At 41.0% G+C, this 15,450-nt stretch overlaps 1 protein-coding gene across 4 annotated transcripts in view; it reads right to left on the bottom strand.

Annotated features, from left to right (window-relative positions):
- Positions 1-13,750, bottom strand: part of LOC148862893 (WAT1-related protein At5g40240-like) — a 28,533-nt gene extending 14,783 nt beyond the window's left edge. Inside the window, exons 1-6 of one of the 4 annotated variants that reach the window (XR_016110559.1) lie at positions 13,354-13,736; positions 13,125-13,187; positions 12,801-12,914; positions 10,637-10,877; positions 10,380-10,538; positions 9,681-9,832 (exon numbers count right to left, since the gene is read on the bottom strand). Coding sequence is in view for 3 of the 4 variants with exons in the window: in XM_088980404.1 (XP_088836530.1) it covers positions 9,681-9,832; positions 10,380-10,538; positions 10,637-10,877; positions 12,801-12,914; positions 13,125-13,187; positions 13,354-13,544 (920 nt within the window). In the remaining variant the exon portion in view is untranslated. Of the gene's footprint in view, positions 1-9,680; positions 9,833-10,379; positions 10,539-10,636; positions 10,878-12,800; positions 12,915-13,124; positions 13,188-13,353 lie in introns of all 4 variants that reach the window. The other 3 variants (XM_088980404.1, XM_088980407.1, XM_088980406.1) reach the window with 3 other exon arrangements.
- Positions 13,751-15,450: the final 1,700 nt, after the last annotated feature.

Here is a 15,450-nt window from a genome sequence, read left to right as displayed (position 1 = left end):
AGAGAGAGAGAGAGCATTTGCCAGACGGCGAAGGTATGACTGACGACACTAACCAGCAACAGCGGCAAGCCGGCAACATTAAATCGTTGATGACTCGGTGTTGTTTGAGAAGAAAACTCCACTTCCTCCATTAGGCGTTTGGTGTTCTCTTTCTTTAAGAACAAAACCAAAAGGGAAACAAAAGGTTAGCTGGGTGGGTATCAACAAGAGGAGAGAGAAAGTTATAATTACAAATTAAAATTTAATATTTAATATTAATATATTAAATTATATTATTCAATATATATTATATTATATATTTATATTAATATGGTTTATGATTTATGGTTTACGGTTTAATGTGGTTCATAAAATTTAATAAACCAAACCATGAACCGTATTTTCTAAATTCATGAAACTGAACCAAATTGTTATAAATTTAGACTAAACCAAATAAAAAATCTGATTTGGTTCCATTCGGTTTTACAGTTTGAACCGTATAATGAACACTCCTGGATATGGTGGCTTAGTAAGTTATCTTACCGATTATAGATCAAATCCCATTGCCACAGGTTCGGGGGTCATTGGTTATAGAGAAGGGATTCCCCGAGTTGTGTAGGCCAGTACTGTAGCCCCATGCAGCAAATAGATGGTGACTCAGTGGACTTTACATTCAGCCTGCTGGGCCTGCTCTGTTTTGACCCCTGAATTCCATTTTAAATGTAAATTATATAATTACAAAAGTATCCAAGAGAATGGTTTTATTATCAAAGTCCTGCCCTATATCTATCTTATACCTTGTATGGGACACTTAATTACATATATGATCCGTGTTAGGGTTTAGTCCATGCCCTATTGTATATTGTTATTACCAATCTGTCATTCGTTCCCCAATGAGTAGGGGTGTTTTTTTTTTTTTGATTTTGAGAGAGGAGAAAGTTGGTCAATGGGATTTTGTTTTTCATTGACTAAGAATCTCATATTCTTTTTTCAGATTTATGTGTAAAGTAGGGAAAGTTTATTTTCTTGTGTATCACTTACGCTCATCTCCTATATGGATAAATAACTTTCTCCTTTGCTAACACTTGAATGGGACAAAAATTATACTTTTTAATAATAGATTTTTATGACTAAAATGGCCATTGTTACATGATAAATAAAAGAAACATGGGTAAATGTACTTATCTGCATAAGTGTTTCCAAAAAAAAAAAAAAAAACCATAACTGCATTTACCAAGTAAGTAATTTAACAAAAAACAAACATGGCCTTAGTGTGAATCACCTTACATTTATTATATTAAAAAAACTATTGAATTGATTAAAGATCCATTAATGAACGATTGACATGATCCCATTCAACGTATTGTTACTTTTAGAAATTTATTGTATTGGGGCCATTGAGGCGTTGGTAGAATGTTGTCGATTGCTGAGTTAAGAGTTGGAGAACTGCTATGCAACTCCAAAAAACCTATCTATGTTTAGTTTATTTTTTTTCTGTAACTAGAACGGCAACAAGGAAAAGTCTAGATGGAGAAGGTGAATGGGGCGTGTGTCGCTGTGCAAGATTATTAAGTTTGTGATTGTTGGTGACCTCAAGAAACCCTAAATTTGAACCAGAAGCGTCGTGTAAGAGTAGTATTTAAATTGAGAGAATGGACCTCAAGAAAAAAAGCAGTAGGAGAAAAATCCTGCTTGATCAGGGCAAAGCCCATTCCAATAGCCTTGTCTTATGTTGAAAATATCTCCCTATTTATTTGGTTTATATTTTATGAAAAATTAAAATATTCCCAATCCAAGGTTGCAAAGTGCTGCTCAAATTTGTCCTGACAGAAGTCGAACTCGTAGGAGAAGAGGAGCGACAATATAAGATGATTAGATGAAAGTGCTCATCCCTAATGCTTTGCTCAGTGTGCTCTGCTCCATTCTCGCACTCTCCACCGTCGCCATAATGGCTTGGCACTCCACAAACTTCACTTCAAAGCTCAAACCCATCTTTGTCTTTTTCTCTTTTCTTTTTCAGCGACAGAGGGACTGCACAGTGGAATTGCAATTTCTAATTCTACGCAAATCAACAATGCAGGAGCGGAGGCCGGATCGTCTTTCCCCAAGGTATAGAAAATTTTTTGTCCCACCCAATAGAATTTGAGCACGTCCCTCGTTGGCTGGAAGTCAAAGAGTTAACGGAGCCCAGCTTTTAACGTAAAAAAATAAATAAATTTCGTTTGTTGTTTTAAACTTCTAATATCTTGCCTTGCCCGCCCATATTCATTTCATCTCTCTCTTCTTTCTTTCTCCGGTCACCTCTAATTCCGCCCTTGCTATCGACGACTAGAGGCCACTGCTAGCAACCGTTGGAGGTTGTTTTTTGATGAGGACGGATTTGTCCCTCCAATGACATTATGATACTTAGCACATCATGACAACTAGGTGCAGCCTCCTGACAAACAGGCAGTTCACCACTTACAGGCAACTTACCATAGGAATCTCACCATCATGTAGCCTGACAACTTAGACAATTCGGCACTGCACAGGCAGTTCGCCACTAGGAAGCTCGCCACCAGGCAACTTGCCACTTATGGGCAGCTTGCCTCCTAGTCAGACTGACCACCGCATGACAACCCCGAGGAGCTCACCACCATACCCCACATTTTACGGGATTGTGATTTGTTACGGCTGTATTAGCTCACCCACTCCCCGATTTAGGCAAAAATTGGCAACCTCACCAGTTGATGGCATTATCCCCACCTAACACGAAAACAGGTCCCATCACAGTGGGAATCCAAGAACTGCTCTACCAAACCCACGAGGACTCCGGTATATAAAGACCTCACCCCCTAGAGGAGAAAAGGGGAGGAAAAAAAAGAAAAATGGGAGAGGAAAAAGAAGAAGAAATGGGAGAAAAAATGAAGGGTGATCCCTGCTCTCTATCTCTCTCATTCTTTAATATCATTTTCAGCTCACTATTAAGTGTTGACTTGACCATCGGAGTGTCCCTTTCGGGTAAGCCACTCCAGGTTCTTTGATTCAGTTATTGCAGGTTCCTCAGTTCTCGTTGTCTACAAAGATGAATGGATCATCTCTTGCAGGGAGTAGTCGGGTTGCGCTACACTAGGGAGCTCCATTTCAGCCCCTGAGTCATCGGCCACCTGGGAGCAGACGAGATGACGAGGTACTTAGCCAAGAAAATGATACGTGACCAAAAACCGTTAAATCAATTGGCTTCGTCTGTGGGAATCGCTACAAAAAGCTAAGTTCTCATTCTACAAAAGCTAAGTTCTCATCCTACAAAAAACTAAGTCCTCTTCTCCCAGAAAATAAAACCTCATCAGTCATCTTCGCGAGGTCCCCTCTACAAAAATGAGCTCTTCATGGCTTCCGTGGAAATTGGCGGCCAACAGAATACATGGGCGCCCTTGCTAGTCGAGTCTTCCAAGGCTCCCGTGCGAGCTGGCGACCTAAAATCAATAGTGCTACCCCCGTTAGTTGAGCTCCTAGTAGCTTCTTGTAGGAGTGGGTGATCGGAACCACGAAACTGATGCAGTGCAATCATAGCACCAATGCGCCCACCTAGTGACCTATGCGTGGCCTGGCACAAGCACGGATCTGGCAACTTGGCCTAGGCGAGACCTGGCGCAGCCTGGCACAGGTGTGACCTGGCAAGTGATTTTTAGCCAGAAATAAGTAAGCAAGTTCTAGCTCTCAGACTTTGTGATTTTTAACTCGTAGTCTACTATGAGAGTACTGACTTAAGCACCAAAGCGACCTCACTAGGTTAGCCACCCCGGGTCCTCTGACATTTGGTTCCTTGCAGGTCTCTAAAGAGCAACGAAGCTCATCAATTTAGCTCGCCACCAGGCAGCTCGGCACCTAGTCAGCCCAGCACCTCACAGGCAGCTCAACACCTGGCCAGCCCAGCACCTCACAAGCAGCTTGACACATAGTCAGCCCAGCACCTCACAGGTAGCTCAATGCCTGGTCAGCCCGGCACCTCATAGGCAGCTCGGCACCTGGTCAGCCTAGCACCTCATAGGCGGCTCGACACCTGGTCAGTCCAGCACCTCACAGGCAGCTCGGCACCTGGTCATCCCAACACCTCACAAGCAACTTGGCACTTGGTCAGCCCGACACCTCACAGGCGGCTCGGTACCTAGTCAGCCCGGCACCTCACAGGGGGTTCGGCACCTGATCGGCCCGACACTTCATTGGCAGCTCGACACATGATCAGCCCAGCACCTCACAGACAGCTCGACACCTAGTAAACCCGGCACCTCACAGACAGCTCGGCACCTAGTCAGCCCAGCACCTCACAGGCACCTCGACACCTGGTCAGCCCAGCACCTCATAGGCGGCTCGACACCTAGTCAGCCCAGCACCTCACAAACATCTCAACACCTGGCCAACCCAGCACCTCACAGGAAACTCGACACTTCATAAATCCCAGTCGTCTCTTCGGCATGGGCAAAGTTCAGGAGTGGACTATGAGTCACTCCCAAAGCCTAAGGGCCAAAATACTGCTTAAGACCTAGTCGCCTCTTCGGCATGAGCAGAATCTAGGAGTGGACTATGAGTCTCTCCCAAAGCCTAAATGCTACAATATTACTCAAGACCCAGTCGCCTCTTCGGCATGGGCAAAGTCCAGGAGTAGACTACAAGTCGCTCTTAGAGCCTAAGGGCTACAGTACCGAACTGGCAGAGACCTATGCACCTTACGGGCAGCTCCCAGAGCCTAAGAAACTGAATCAGCGCTTACGAGCTCGTCGAATTATGGGCCAAAAGGAGAAATCTACTCCCTTCGCCGAGTTACTTTTAGCTTGGGATTGGGGGGCAAATGATGTGGGCGGATTTGGCCTTCCAATGACATTATGACACTTAGCACCTCATGACAAGTAAGTGCAGCCTTCTGAAAAACAGGCAGCTCGCCACTTACAGGCATCTCGCCACAGAAATCTCACCATCATGTAGCCTGGCAACTTAGACAACTCGGCACTACACAAGCAGCTCGCCACTAGGCAACTCGCCACTTATGGGCAACTCGCCTCCTAGTCAGATCGACCACCGCATGACAACCCCGATGAGCTCACCACCGTACCCCGCATTTTACGGGATTGTGACTTGTAACGGCTGTATTAGCTCACTCACTCCCCGATTTAGGCAGAAATTGGCAACCTCACCGATTGGTGGCATTATCCCCACCTAACACGAAAACAGGTCCCATCACAACGGGAATCAAGGAACTGCTCCACCAAACCCGCGAGGACTTCAGTATATAAAGACCTCACCCCCCCAGAGGAGAAGAGGGGAGGAAAAAGAAGAAGAAATGGGAGAAAAAATGAAGGGTGATCTTTGCTCTCTAGCTATCTCATTCTCTAATATCATTTTCAGCTCACTATTAAGTGTTAACTTATCCATCGGAGTGTCCCCGTCGGGTAAGCCACCCCGGGTTCTCTGATCTAGTTCTTGCAGGTTCCTTAGTTCCCGCCGTCTACAAAGATGAGCAGATCATCTCTTGCAGGGAGCAGTCGGGTTGTGCTACACTAGGGAGCTCCACTTCAGCCCTGAGTCATCGGCCACTTGGGAGCAGACAAGATGACGAGGTACTTAGCTATGAAAAGTGATACGTGACCAAAATCCGTTACATCAATTAGCCCAAGGGTACTGACCTAAGGGTATGCTAAAGACTAAGTTATCGGGGAGACGATAGCGGGACACTAAGTACATCAATCTATCTGAAGACAGTTTAGAAGGCCCAAAGTCATCGGGGTTCTGACCTCGGGAAGAAGTTGGGGGCCCCGACCTGGAAAATGGACCCTCTTCCTAGGCTTTGGTCTCCTCGAGCCGAGATGACTCAACTTCAAGGTCAGAGGTTCCCTCTAAAGACCAGTGAGGGGAGGCACCCTGTCGTGGGCTGACTTCCCCGGTAGGAACAACAGCGCCCTCCACCTCGCTAACACTATCTACAAGCCTATCTACGCTAGAACTCGACATAACCGGAAAGCAGGAAAAAGCTAAGGAATGGGGACTCACCGGAAACAAAGAACGAAGTGGAAAATGGAAAGAAAATCGAGCTGGAAGACTTTAGCGCGACCTCGCGAGAGCTCAATCGCAGAATTTGTGACGAGAAAATGAGTCGTAGACCCTCCTTTTATAGCCGCTATGCCCGAGAACTAACGGAAAATATCGAAGCAATCCAACGACTCCTAGGAAAACCGGTTGCGCAACCCCCGAGGGTGAAATTGGTTTAGCGCATTTTTTACGTCCGCGGAGTTTATAAATCGTGTGACGTCCGCGCGTAAGAAAGACGCGACCTGGGTTTTCCTGGTTGAGCCGGGTGAGTGAACAAGTCCAACCCATGATTCATCTGACTAGCTAATCGAACCTCGGAGCAAATCTACTTGGCCCGTCATGAACTCCCCGCACCGGGTCAGGACCCCTGGCTCGGGGAGTGGGGGGCAATTGATGTAAGGTGATTTGGCCCAACCTAATAATAGGGGGACACGTGGGCATGACCTAATTGACAGGACGACAGCTCAGCCCGACGTACCCAAGTTTGCGATGGACCGAGCTCGGATAACCGAGCCACCTCGGGGCAAGTCCACTTCGGGACACGATTACATCAAGATCACCTCGGTTATAAGGCACCTCGGCATTCGTACCAGGACGGATGCAAGGGGCACTAGTCCGTGTAATATTGACCGACATCTGCATGATAACCCTGAAGATCTCGCCACCATATTCCATGTTTTACAGGATTACGCTTCATAACAACTAACCTTATCTCCTCCAACCGGTTTGGACGACAGCGATATGCTTTATCGACTAACGACGTTATCTCCTATTAATACGATAATGGGCCTCATCACGGCAAGAATCTCGGAACCACTCCAAAAAACCCGCGAGGACTCCAGTATATAAAGACCCCAACCCTTCGGGGACAAAGGTATGCGTAATCACTACTCACTAGCTCTCTTGCTTTCTAAACTACCTTTAGCTTGCAAACTACTAATTTAAGCATCGGAGCGACCTCATCGGATAAGCACCCCCAGGTTCTCTAATTCTCTCTGTACAGATCAGCCAACTCCATCATCCACTAGAAGCCAAATCATCTACAACTAGGAACAACCGGATTGCGTTGCATACCTTTCAACTACTCGACCCTCTCTCTCAAACTTCTTTCTTCTTCCCAGCTGAAACTATGGAAGAGAATAATTCATAGTATTTTCTCGTTTCTTGATATTTCTTTTCATCTTTGAATATTTTAAGGGATGGCCTTTCCCACTTGAAAATGGAAGCCCTCATAGGCCAGCCTCTCCTTTTCCCACTCTTTTTTCTTTTCATTTTTTCCCGTTATGGTCACAATCAAATGTGGTAAAAGTCACAGTCGAACTTGACACTTCGGTGATTTCTGCTACTTTCTCCGAGTGACAAAGAAAGCAAGTGTTATGCACCAACTCACTGAAGATGGTCGTGGCTGAGTGGCTTCTCCTTTTGGGTTTCAGTCTTCACATCATCATCAATCATGTATTTTCAATCTATGGATCATCTTCCTTCCTTTTTTTTAATTCCGGCCACATGTTTGGATAAATAAAATTTTCCAAATGGGTATTTTATTTGCCATGTGATGACTGATGAGCCTCATTCACCAACCGCATAGATAAAATGCTTGTCATCAAGTTTCAACTTCTAATTATTGCTTAAAACGAGTTAATTAAAGATAGTTAAGATGTTGTTGACTCCAGTGAAGAAGAAAACTGGTTAAAACTTGCCGAGTAATTGACTATTTCGAATTCATCTCTTTACTCTGATAAGTTGACTTGATTCCCACTCAACTGGATCAATTTTGCTGGTTTCTTACATCCAGCTATGTCGTTTTTCTGCAGAGAAAGGCCGCCATCCACGACTGAACTTGGGGTGGATACCACTTGTTTTGTAATTTGTTTTCACATGCATCGCCAACAGGACTCAGTTGTGCTCCGGAGTAGGTGGTTCATTGTGGGAGAGAGCTTGCACAGGGTATAAGGCTGAGTGAGAGATATAAAAAAACCAAAAAACAGAACCACCGCCAAAGACTTTGGTCGGAGTAGACAACTCATTTGTTCTGAAAATAAACTTCTAGAAAAATCTCGTGGGACCTCAAACTGCTTTGTTCAATTACGACTCAGCTCCAAGGAAGCAATCCTACGACTAAAAAGCATGTTTGAAATGCCGGGGACGAGAGATGAGAGGGAAGAATAAAGAAGCAAAGTTTCTCCAGGGAAGAATAAAGAAGCAAAGTTTCTGGAGAGAGAGAGGGGAAGGAAAAAGAGGAACAAAGAGAGGGGGGCTTGAGATGGGGAATGAACGGCAATTGAGACTTGAGAGCCGGCTATTGCGGCAGACAAATGTACCGCGGTTGGGGGGCGCGGAAGAGGAAGGAGATGTATTTTTTGAATTTCAAATTTGAGCGGATTAACAAAATTTGATAAATTTTGAGTTCCGATTGCCATTAAATACTTGGCTCCGTTAATTTTGAAGTGGTGTCGTCTCAGGGACAGACAGTTTCTGTCCCTAGGGGACAGAGGATGCGGGCTCCAGCTTGCTTTACTGAATGCCAATTATTATGCTCCCACCGTCTGTATCAAATCTTATATATAAAAAATTAAATCAAGGTTTTCGATGTATTGCAGCCATGAATATAGGCATCTTTTTAACACCAGTTCCATCACACGGTCTCTTTATAAGGAGGAAAAAAAGAACAATTGCACTTTGAAAATAGTATTTCTTCATCCTTTAGTTACAGCAAAAAACAAAAAAAAAAAAAAACATGGAAAAATCCAATTGAATGGTTATTATCAAAGCCCTAGGTCTTGTTATTATCAAAGCCCTAGGCAACATTATTGACTTGTTTAAGAAAGAATGTTTTAATATCAACAAATGCAATTTTCCATTCGATAAAATTTCAACTGAATTCAACTTACAGCTTCGGTACTATAATACATAAAATTTCAACTGAATTCAAGCAAAGGACTACAATAATTGTTTGAAATAGTTGGATTTTTTTTTTTTTGAGTTTTTCACACCAACCATTCGCTCCACTTTCCTGTTCATTCTTTTTTTTTTTATGGCCCCAGTTTCTATAGCTTTTCTAATTCTGAAGGTTTCTAATTGCTTACCTCTTCTTTATTCTTGTTTTGTTTTTTTGTTCAACACTAGTATAGGTTTCTATATTCCCATCTTGCTTTGCAACAAAGGGACCCTTTCGGTGGATGACATCAAGCCCCATTCTTCAATGTCCTTGGTAATTTTCCTTTCCTTTGCTTTCCCCCACATCACAGCATAGAATCCAAGGGAAATTATAGCTGACCCCACCACACTGCACAGAATTCCATTTCTAAATATCACTACTTTCTCCTACATACAACACACTAAAAGCTCTGTCTGGATTTGGGGAGAATTAGATAACAAGATATGATAGTTTCTTCCTGGTTGCACAACTTGGCTTCTAAGATGGAGTGCAGCAGAATCCAGAGAGTGCAAGTCTATTGTTCGGTCCCCAAATTTTTTTTTCTTTTCATTCCACATTTTTACTTCCCACCAATCCAAACACAGCCTATATATATATTAAGAGAGAAAGTATATACCTTCCAAGATAGAGACTGTCCCCAAGGAAGGCGATATATAGATATATATATATATATATATATATTAAGAGAGAAAGTATATACCTTCCAAGATAGAGACTGTCCCCAAGGAAGGCGATACCCATTACAACTGCAATAACAATCCCAAAGGGCTTGAACATTGCCACATAGACGGGCCCATTCTTTCCTAAGCACCACAAATGAACAAGGGAGCGAATTGCACATGCAAAAACTGCCTACACCAAATTCACATCACTGCATGTTAACTTCCAGTTTCTTTAAAGGAAATTCAAAAGTAGGTTTTAATGAATAATGACTCATCTACCTGTGAAACTAAACAGACCCACTACAGCGCAGATTTAGGGGAAATTTGACAAGTCTTTTCTGTGTATTATTTTGGGTTTTTTCAAGCTTGGAAGACTAAAGTTGGTCTTTCTCTGTTTAACAATGAAAGACGGGAAGATAGAAAGACCTATGCCATAGCTCATGGAAGCTTAAACTGGTCAAAATTCTGGAAGCTTCAAATAAAACTTCTTGTCTTTTGGTACTTAAAATCTTTCGTTTAATAGTTAGTAGACCATAGTAGATTAGGATACTTATCACATGGTCGATTTTTAAAAACAATACCCCAAAAGTTCATTATGTCTTATGACTATATGGGCTGTCAGAAGATCTTCCTAAAAAGACTTACCAAACAACATTTTAATCTTCATCTAAGTCTCATAAGGATTGACTTCAGTTTAATGATAGCCGAATTGGACTCACAAATTAAAAATTGCTTACCGAGTAGATAATAGCAATTAACTCCAGATTAGGCCTTAATATCCAAGCACTTGGATCTTTTTCAGCAATCACAGAGACGAATGCTGTTGGGATGGAGCCAAAGAAACAATAAAAGAAGGTTATCGAAAATTCTGCTCGGTAGTCCTTAACGATTGAGGCCTGCCAATATAAAAGAATCCAGATGGGCTCAGATATTATCTCTAATTTGCATCCACTCTAAATCCTGGATTATAAAATGGGTTTTGGGTTGAACTTACCTGAATGATAAACAAAAACGCAAGCGCCAGAATATGAAGTGAAAGGAGAAAGCCTCCGAAGACCCAGTTTGATTTTGGTGAGAGTAAGAATTGTTGGTGGGGCAAGCTGGAAGCTGATGAATTGCTGATGAATATTGATGGGCCTTTATAGAGAGTCACTACAAAAGCCCCTGTGATTGATACCAAGGTGCCTAGGAGTTTAGCCCGACCATATGAACTTTTCAAAGCCAGAGGCTCCATCCTGAACAAACCATTGTCAAATACATTCATTGAAGAGAATAAAAAAAATGCTCTTGTGTGACATCATTTTCTCATGAACTAGGTTCCCTGGGTTTCACTTTGAAGATTAACTGGACCAAAAATTTCCCTATGCTCAGTTTGGAAGAAGTATAAATACAAATATGTAGAGTGCAAATCTGTGGATTTTGTATTATTTTGCATGTATTTGCACCATACACTTTTGTATTTATATTCTTTCCAAACTGAGCCTTAAGATCTCATCCAAAATGTATAAGTTGTGTTTGGCTGCAGTATAATTTTATTTGCACTAGTACAAATGTATGGAAGTGCAAATGAAAAATGTAAATTTTGATTTAATTTTATTTTGGGTTTTACTTTATTCTACTTTTGGTCTTATTTTTAATTCATTTTTTGCAATCAAACAAAGTAAGGTAAAATTTTAAACAAAAATAAATCAAAACTTGCACCTAAATCATTTGCACTACTATAATTTTACATCAATGCAAATGAATTTACACTCCAATCAAACACAGCCATATGTTTTGAGAATTAAAGCAAATATTTGTTTTGTTAAGCAGCGACAGTGATAATGAGTTCAGCAGTTCTACTGAAATTCACTAAAATCTCTACATGAATAAGATCTCGCTACGACATCCAATCATGCTATAAGTCTTTTCTCGCATTGTACCCCACTTTATTATTTATATACTAAATTAGTCAAGCCCCACGCAATGCACGGATTTTATTAAAAAAAATTATGACAAAATGGGCTCTTATCATATACTTGATTGGGCCAAGGAAAATTGAGCTCACTCTATCTTACTAATTAATTTAAATGCATATGATTCTTGTTTTAATATGTATATAGATATTATAAAATGATACATATAATATGTTATATAAATTATATCATATATTTTATAAAATTTAATGAGTGCCTTAGGCCCAAAGCCGAAGCCTGGGCCTAGGTTATACAGCCTTTATCATAGGTGCTGAGTCCGTCCTTATCACTTGTAAATAAAACCTTTTAGGCTTTGACCTTTACCGTCCATATTAGGATGTTGGAGAAAAGTTTCTTCTCTTGAGGTGTGTTTTGTTCTCTCTTATTTACTATTAAACCAGATAAAAGTAGTGTGCTAAGTTGGGCGGGTTGGGCCAAGTTTTAGCTCAACCCAGGCTCAATCTTAAGAATCGGACTTAAAACCTGAGTCTGAAATCAAGCTAGAATTATTCAATCCGATCCTATAACACACTTAAAATTTGATGCATTCAACTTTTGGGCCCCAGCCTAGTCTAATGACAAAAAATCTAAAGCCAACCCATTGTAGGCTAAATTGATTTGCACCTCTTATGCTGAATTGGAATGATTTGTTATAATAAATAAAGAATCCAGATTTACTCCTCACATAGATATTCCTAATGCACGGCTAAGGAGTAAATCCAAACTTCCAAACTCGTATATAAATACTATGCATATGATATGAGACTACACATGTAATGAGACATGTATAACAGATTGAGTGGAAGTGCATGACAAAGACGACAGATCCAAACAAACCACGAAGATGTGTTTGTCAGATTCGAATATGGTCCAAAACACACCGTAGCTGTACATCGGGAAGATCTTCCTTGCCCTCTTAATGTACGGCTGTGATGGCTGTTGGTACCCGTGAATTGGGATGGGATCTGGACTCGTGTTTGTGCGTCACTCCAGATCTGCTACAAACTAAGCGAGTACCGTACGTAATCAACAGGAGAAACATCAGTTGTGATCCGTACAATGGGCGTATTTACTTACTTATCCCATTCTTGAGTCTTCACAAAACACATCTTTGTTTGTAGCAGATCAGGCGTAATCCAAAAAATAAAAAAAAAAATAAAAAAAAATAAAAAGGAGTACTGGGATAGAGAGAGAGAGCAGAACCTGAAGATGATAGCAAGGATGAAGATAAAAGCTGGAAGAATGTTATCTGTTGCTGAATTAAGAATTGGAGAGCTGCTTCGAATGCCTTCGTATTGAAGGATCTGAGAAATGCAACTGCAAGGGACGTATTTATGTTTTAGAAAGGAAAAAAAAAGGATCCATCCCGTAGTTGTTACTCATTTCTATCGAACGGAACAGCTTTTCTTCTTTCTTTTTATTCGTTAGGAAAAGAAGATTGAAGAGAAAGCTGTTGAATCTTAAAAGGAAGCACATTCACATTCATACAATCATACCGTTACTCAGAGAATTAATACAGAAGCATACCTCACTATGCCAAGTAAGAAAAGTCTACAGAGAATGGAGAAGGTGAGTGGGGGGTGTTCCGCTCTGCAAGTAGATTGTGTAAGTTTGGGATGATTTGCCTTGTCGGTAGCCTCAATGACCCCCAAATTAATTAATTAGTAAATACGTTTGATCTAGAACCAGAAGCATGCAAGCAAGCAAGCTAAAAGAGTAGGTTTAATTTGAATTTGAATTTGAATATATACCATACCTGCGGCAGATGAAGAGAAAAGGCAGCAGGAGCAGAGTGGCGAGAATATAGGAATACAAGATAAAGACGAAGTTGCTCATCCCTCTTCTCATGGCTGCTTTGCTCAGTGTTGTCAGCCCTATACTCCCACACTCCACCATCACCATTGCCGCAAACGGCATCGCACTCCACAAACTTGATTTCAGTCCCATCTCTCTCTAAGACAAAGAGACGCAAGTTCTAGTGTTCATGGGCACCGGAATTGCATTTTCTACGCAATCAACAATGGAGAGATGGAGGAGGGGGTTCCAGTCCTTCACTAAATGCCAAACTTATTGAGGTTTACCTCTTCCATAAGATGACTCCCGGCCCAATAGACAATTAATAGTTATCTTGTCCGCTCCGCCTGTTCCCAATTTGGCCAATTCAATTATGAGTTCCATCTATCAATTATCATTGGTCATAATATATATATATATATATATATTTCTTAGCAAAATTCACAGGGTTAAACGAATATACATTGCAATTACTTCTTTATCCCACACCAAAACAGCCAAAGCTGATTTTTTTTACCCAAACAGACAAACTTTTTCCCTGACATGACTATGCACCTTTTGATGTGAGAAGTGATACTTGCAGCCCAGGAGGCGAAGAAAAAGATACATGATGTCTAAGTCTCGGTCCTTTTCGTCATTTCGACCTTTCCCATTCTTAATCAACGATAAAGCTTCTCCACCCCCATTTCGTTTTGTTGCTTTCTTCACGTTTCTTTGCTTCTATTCCTAACTCTTTCCTCCGCTGTCCCAACCAATAAAAGCATTCCACTCAACTGTTCGCATGAGTGATTACAAATGAATCGACTGAAATCATTTTATATGCGATGCTTCTCTTGCAAAATAAAAATACAAAAAAAAGTAAAAATAAAATCATTTATCTAATATATAAATGATGGATCGAATAAATAAGGGAATACCTTTAAGTCCTCATCGCGTATAACTAGGTACTTGTGTGAATTGTGTCCATTACCTACCACGATTTTGATGAAAAATCGTGATAGCTAGACACAATAACTGTCAAGTAGGCTGTGAAATCAATAACAATACTCTACATTAATCATAAAATATACGGGACTCAACTATTTGGTAAAATATCATCTGTTGATTGTAAGCCCCTCACTATGGGGTTTCATGTGTTTTATCACTGGTGTGGGGCATTGTCATGGTGCTACAGCCCGCTTCATAGATAAAGTGATCAGCTAATCCAAATTATTCTTTTAATAGTCATATTAATTATGGGTCAAAGATAAGGAAACGCACAAAGAATCATCCGTTGATTGTAAACGGTGATCACATCTGCTGTGGACTCCAATGTTTTTAAAACTGATCCGGAAATGTAAATGGTTTCTGGGTCAATGGTTTCATCCTCCGAGTCACAGAATCAACCTATGACATCATAAATAAAATAGTAAGTATAATATTTTTATAAATATACGTAAATTAGTTGTGGAGCGTTGAGTTATTTCAAAGTGTCAGTTACTGATCACCATACCGGCCCCCTCAAAATATAGTTTGTGTTGCAATTTCTGGTGTTGGTTCCCATAAATTGATGAGAACTGTTTTGAAATTTGGACTGGACCAGATGGTTGGACCGTTTGATTCAGGAACTGGTCAATTATCTAGTTTTAATTTATTCTTGATTCAAAGATTTTCAAAAAAAATCATTGATTTGATCAATAAACCACTGATCTGGATGCTTGAACCGCTAAATCTTTCAACCTAGAAAACATTTTTTAGGTCATTTGATTATTTTAATTATTTTTTTTATTTTTTATTTTTTAAACATCATCGGCCAATCCATTCAGACCAGATGATTGAACCACTGACCTAAAAACTGGTGGCCAAAATGGTTCTTCTACAAGTCTGTTTTTAAAACCTTGTATGCCCGCAGTCTTTTACAGCCGTGCACTGGGAATCTCTATGCTTGTTTGATTTTTTTTCATGGAAAGATATTCTCAATACAAGGCTGCAAGGGACTCTGAGAATAGTGTGAGCACGATCTTGTGAGTATAAAATCCAATTTTATACTATATTGACTGTTCAATGGTTCAATCGTCTA

Source organism: Nelumbo lutea, chromosome 3, assembly GCF_056320005.1.
Source record: "Nelumbo lutea isolate HS-2025 chromosome 3, American lotus-T2T, whole genome shotgun sequence".
Lineage (NCBI taxonomy): Eukaryota > Viridiplantae > Streptophyta > Magnoliopsida > Proteales > Nelumbonaceae > Nelumbo > Nelumbo lutea.
The sequence above is the reverse complement of the archived record's forward strand: the minus strand, read 5'-3'. Positions and strand labels throughout refer to the sequence as shown.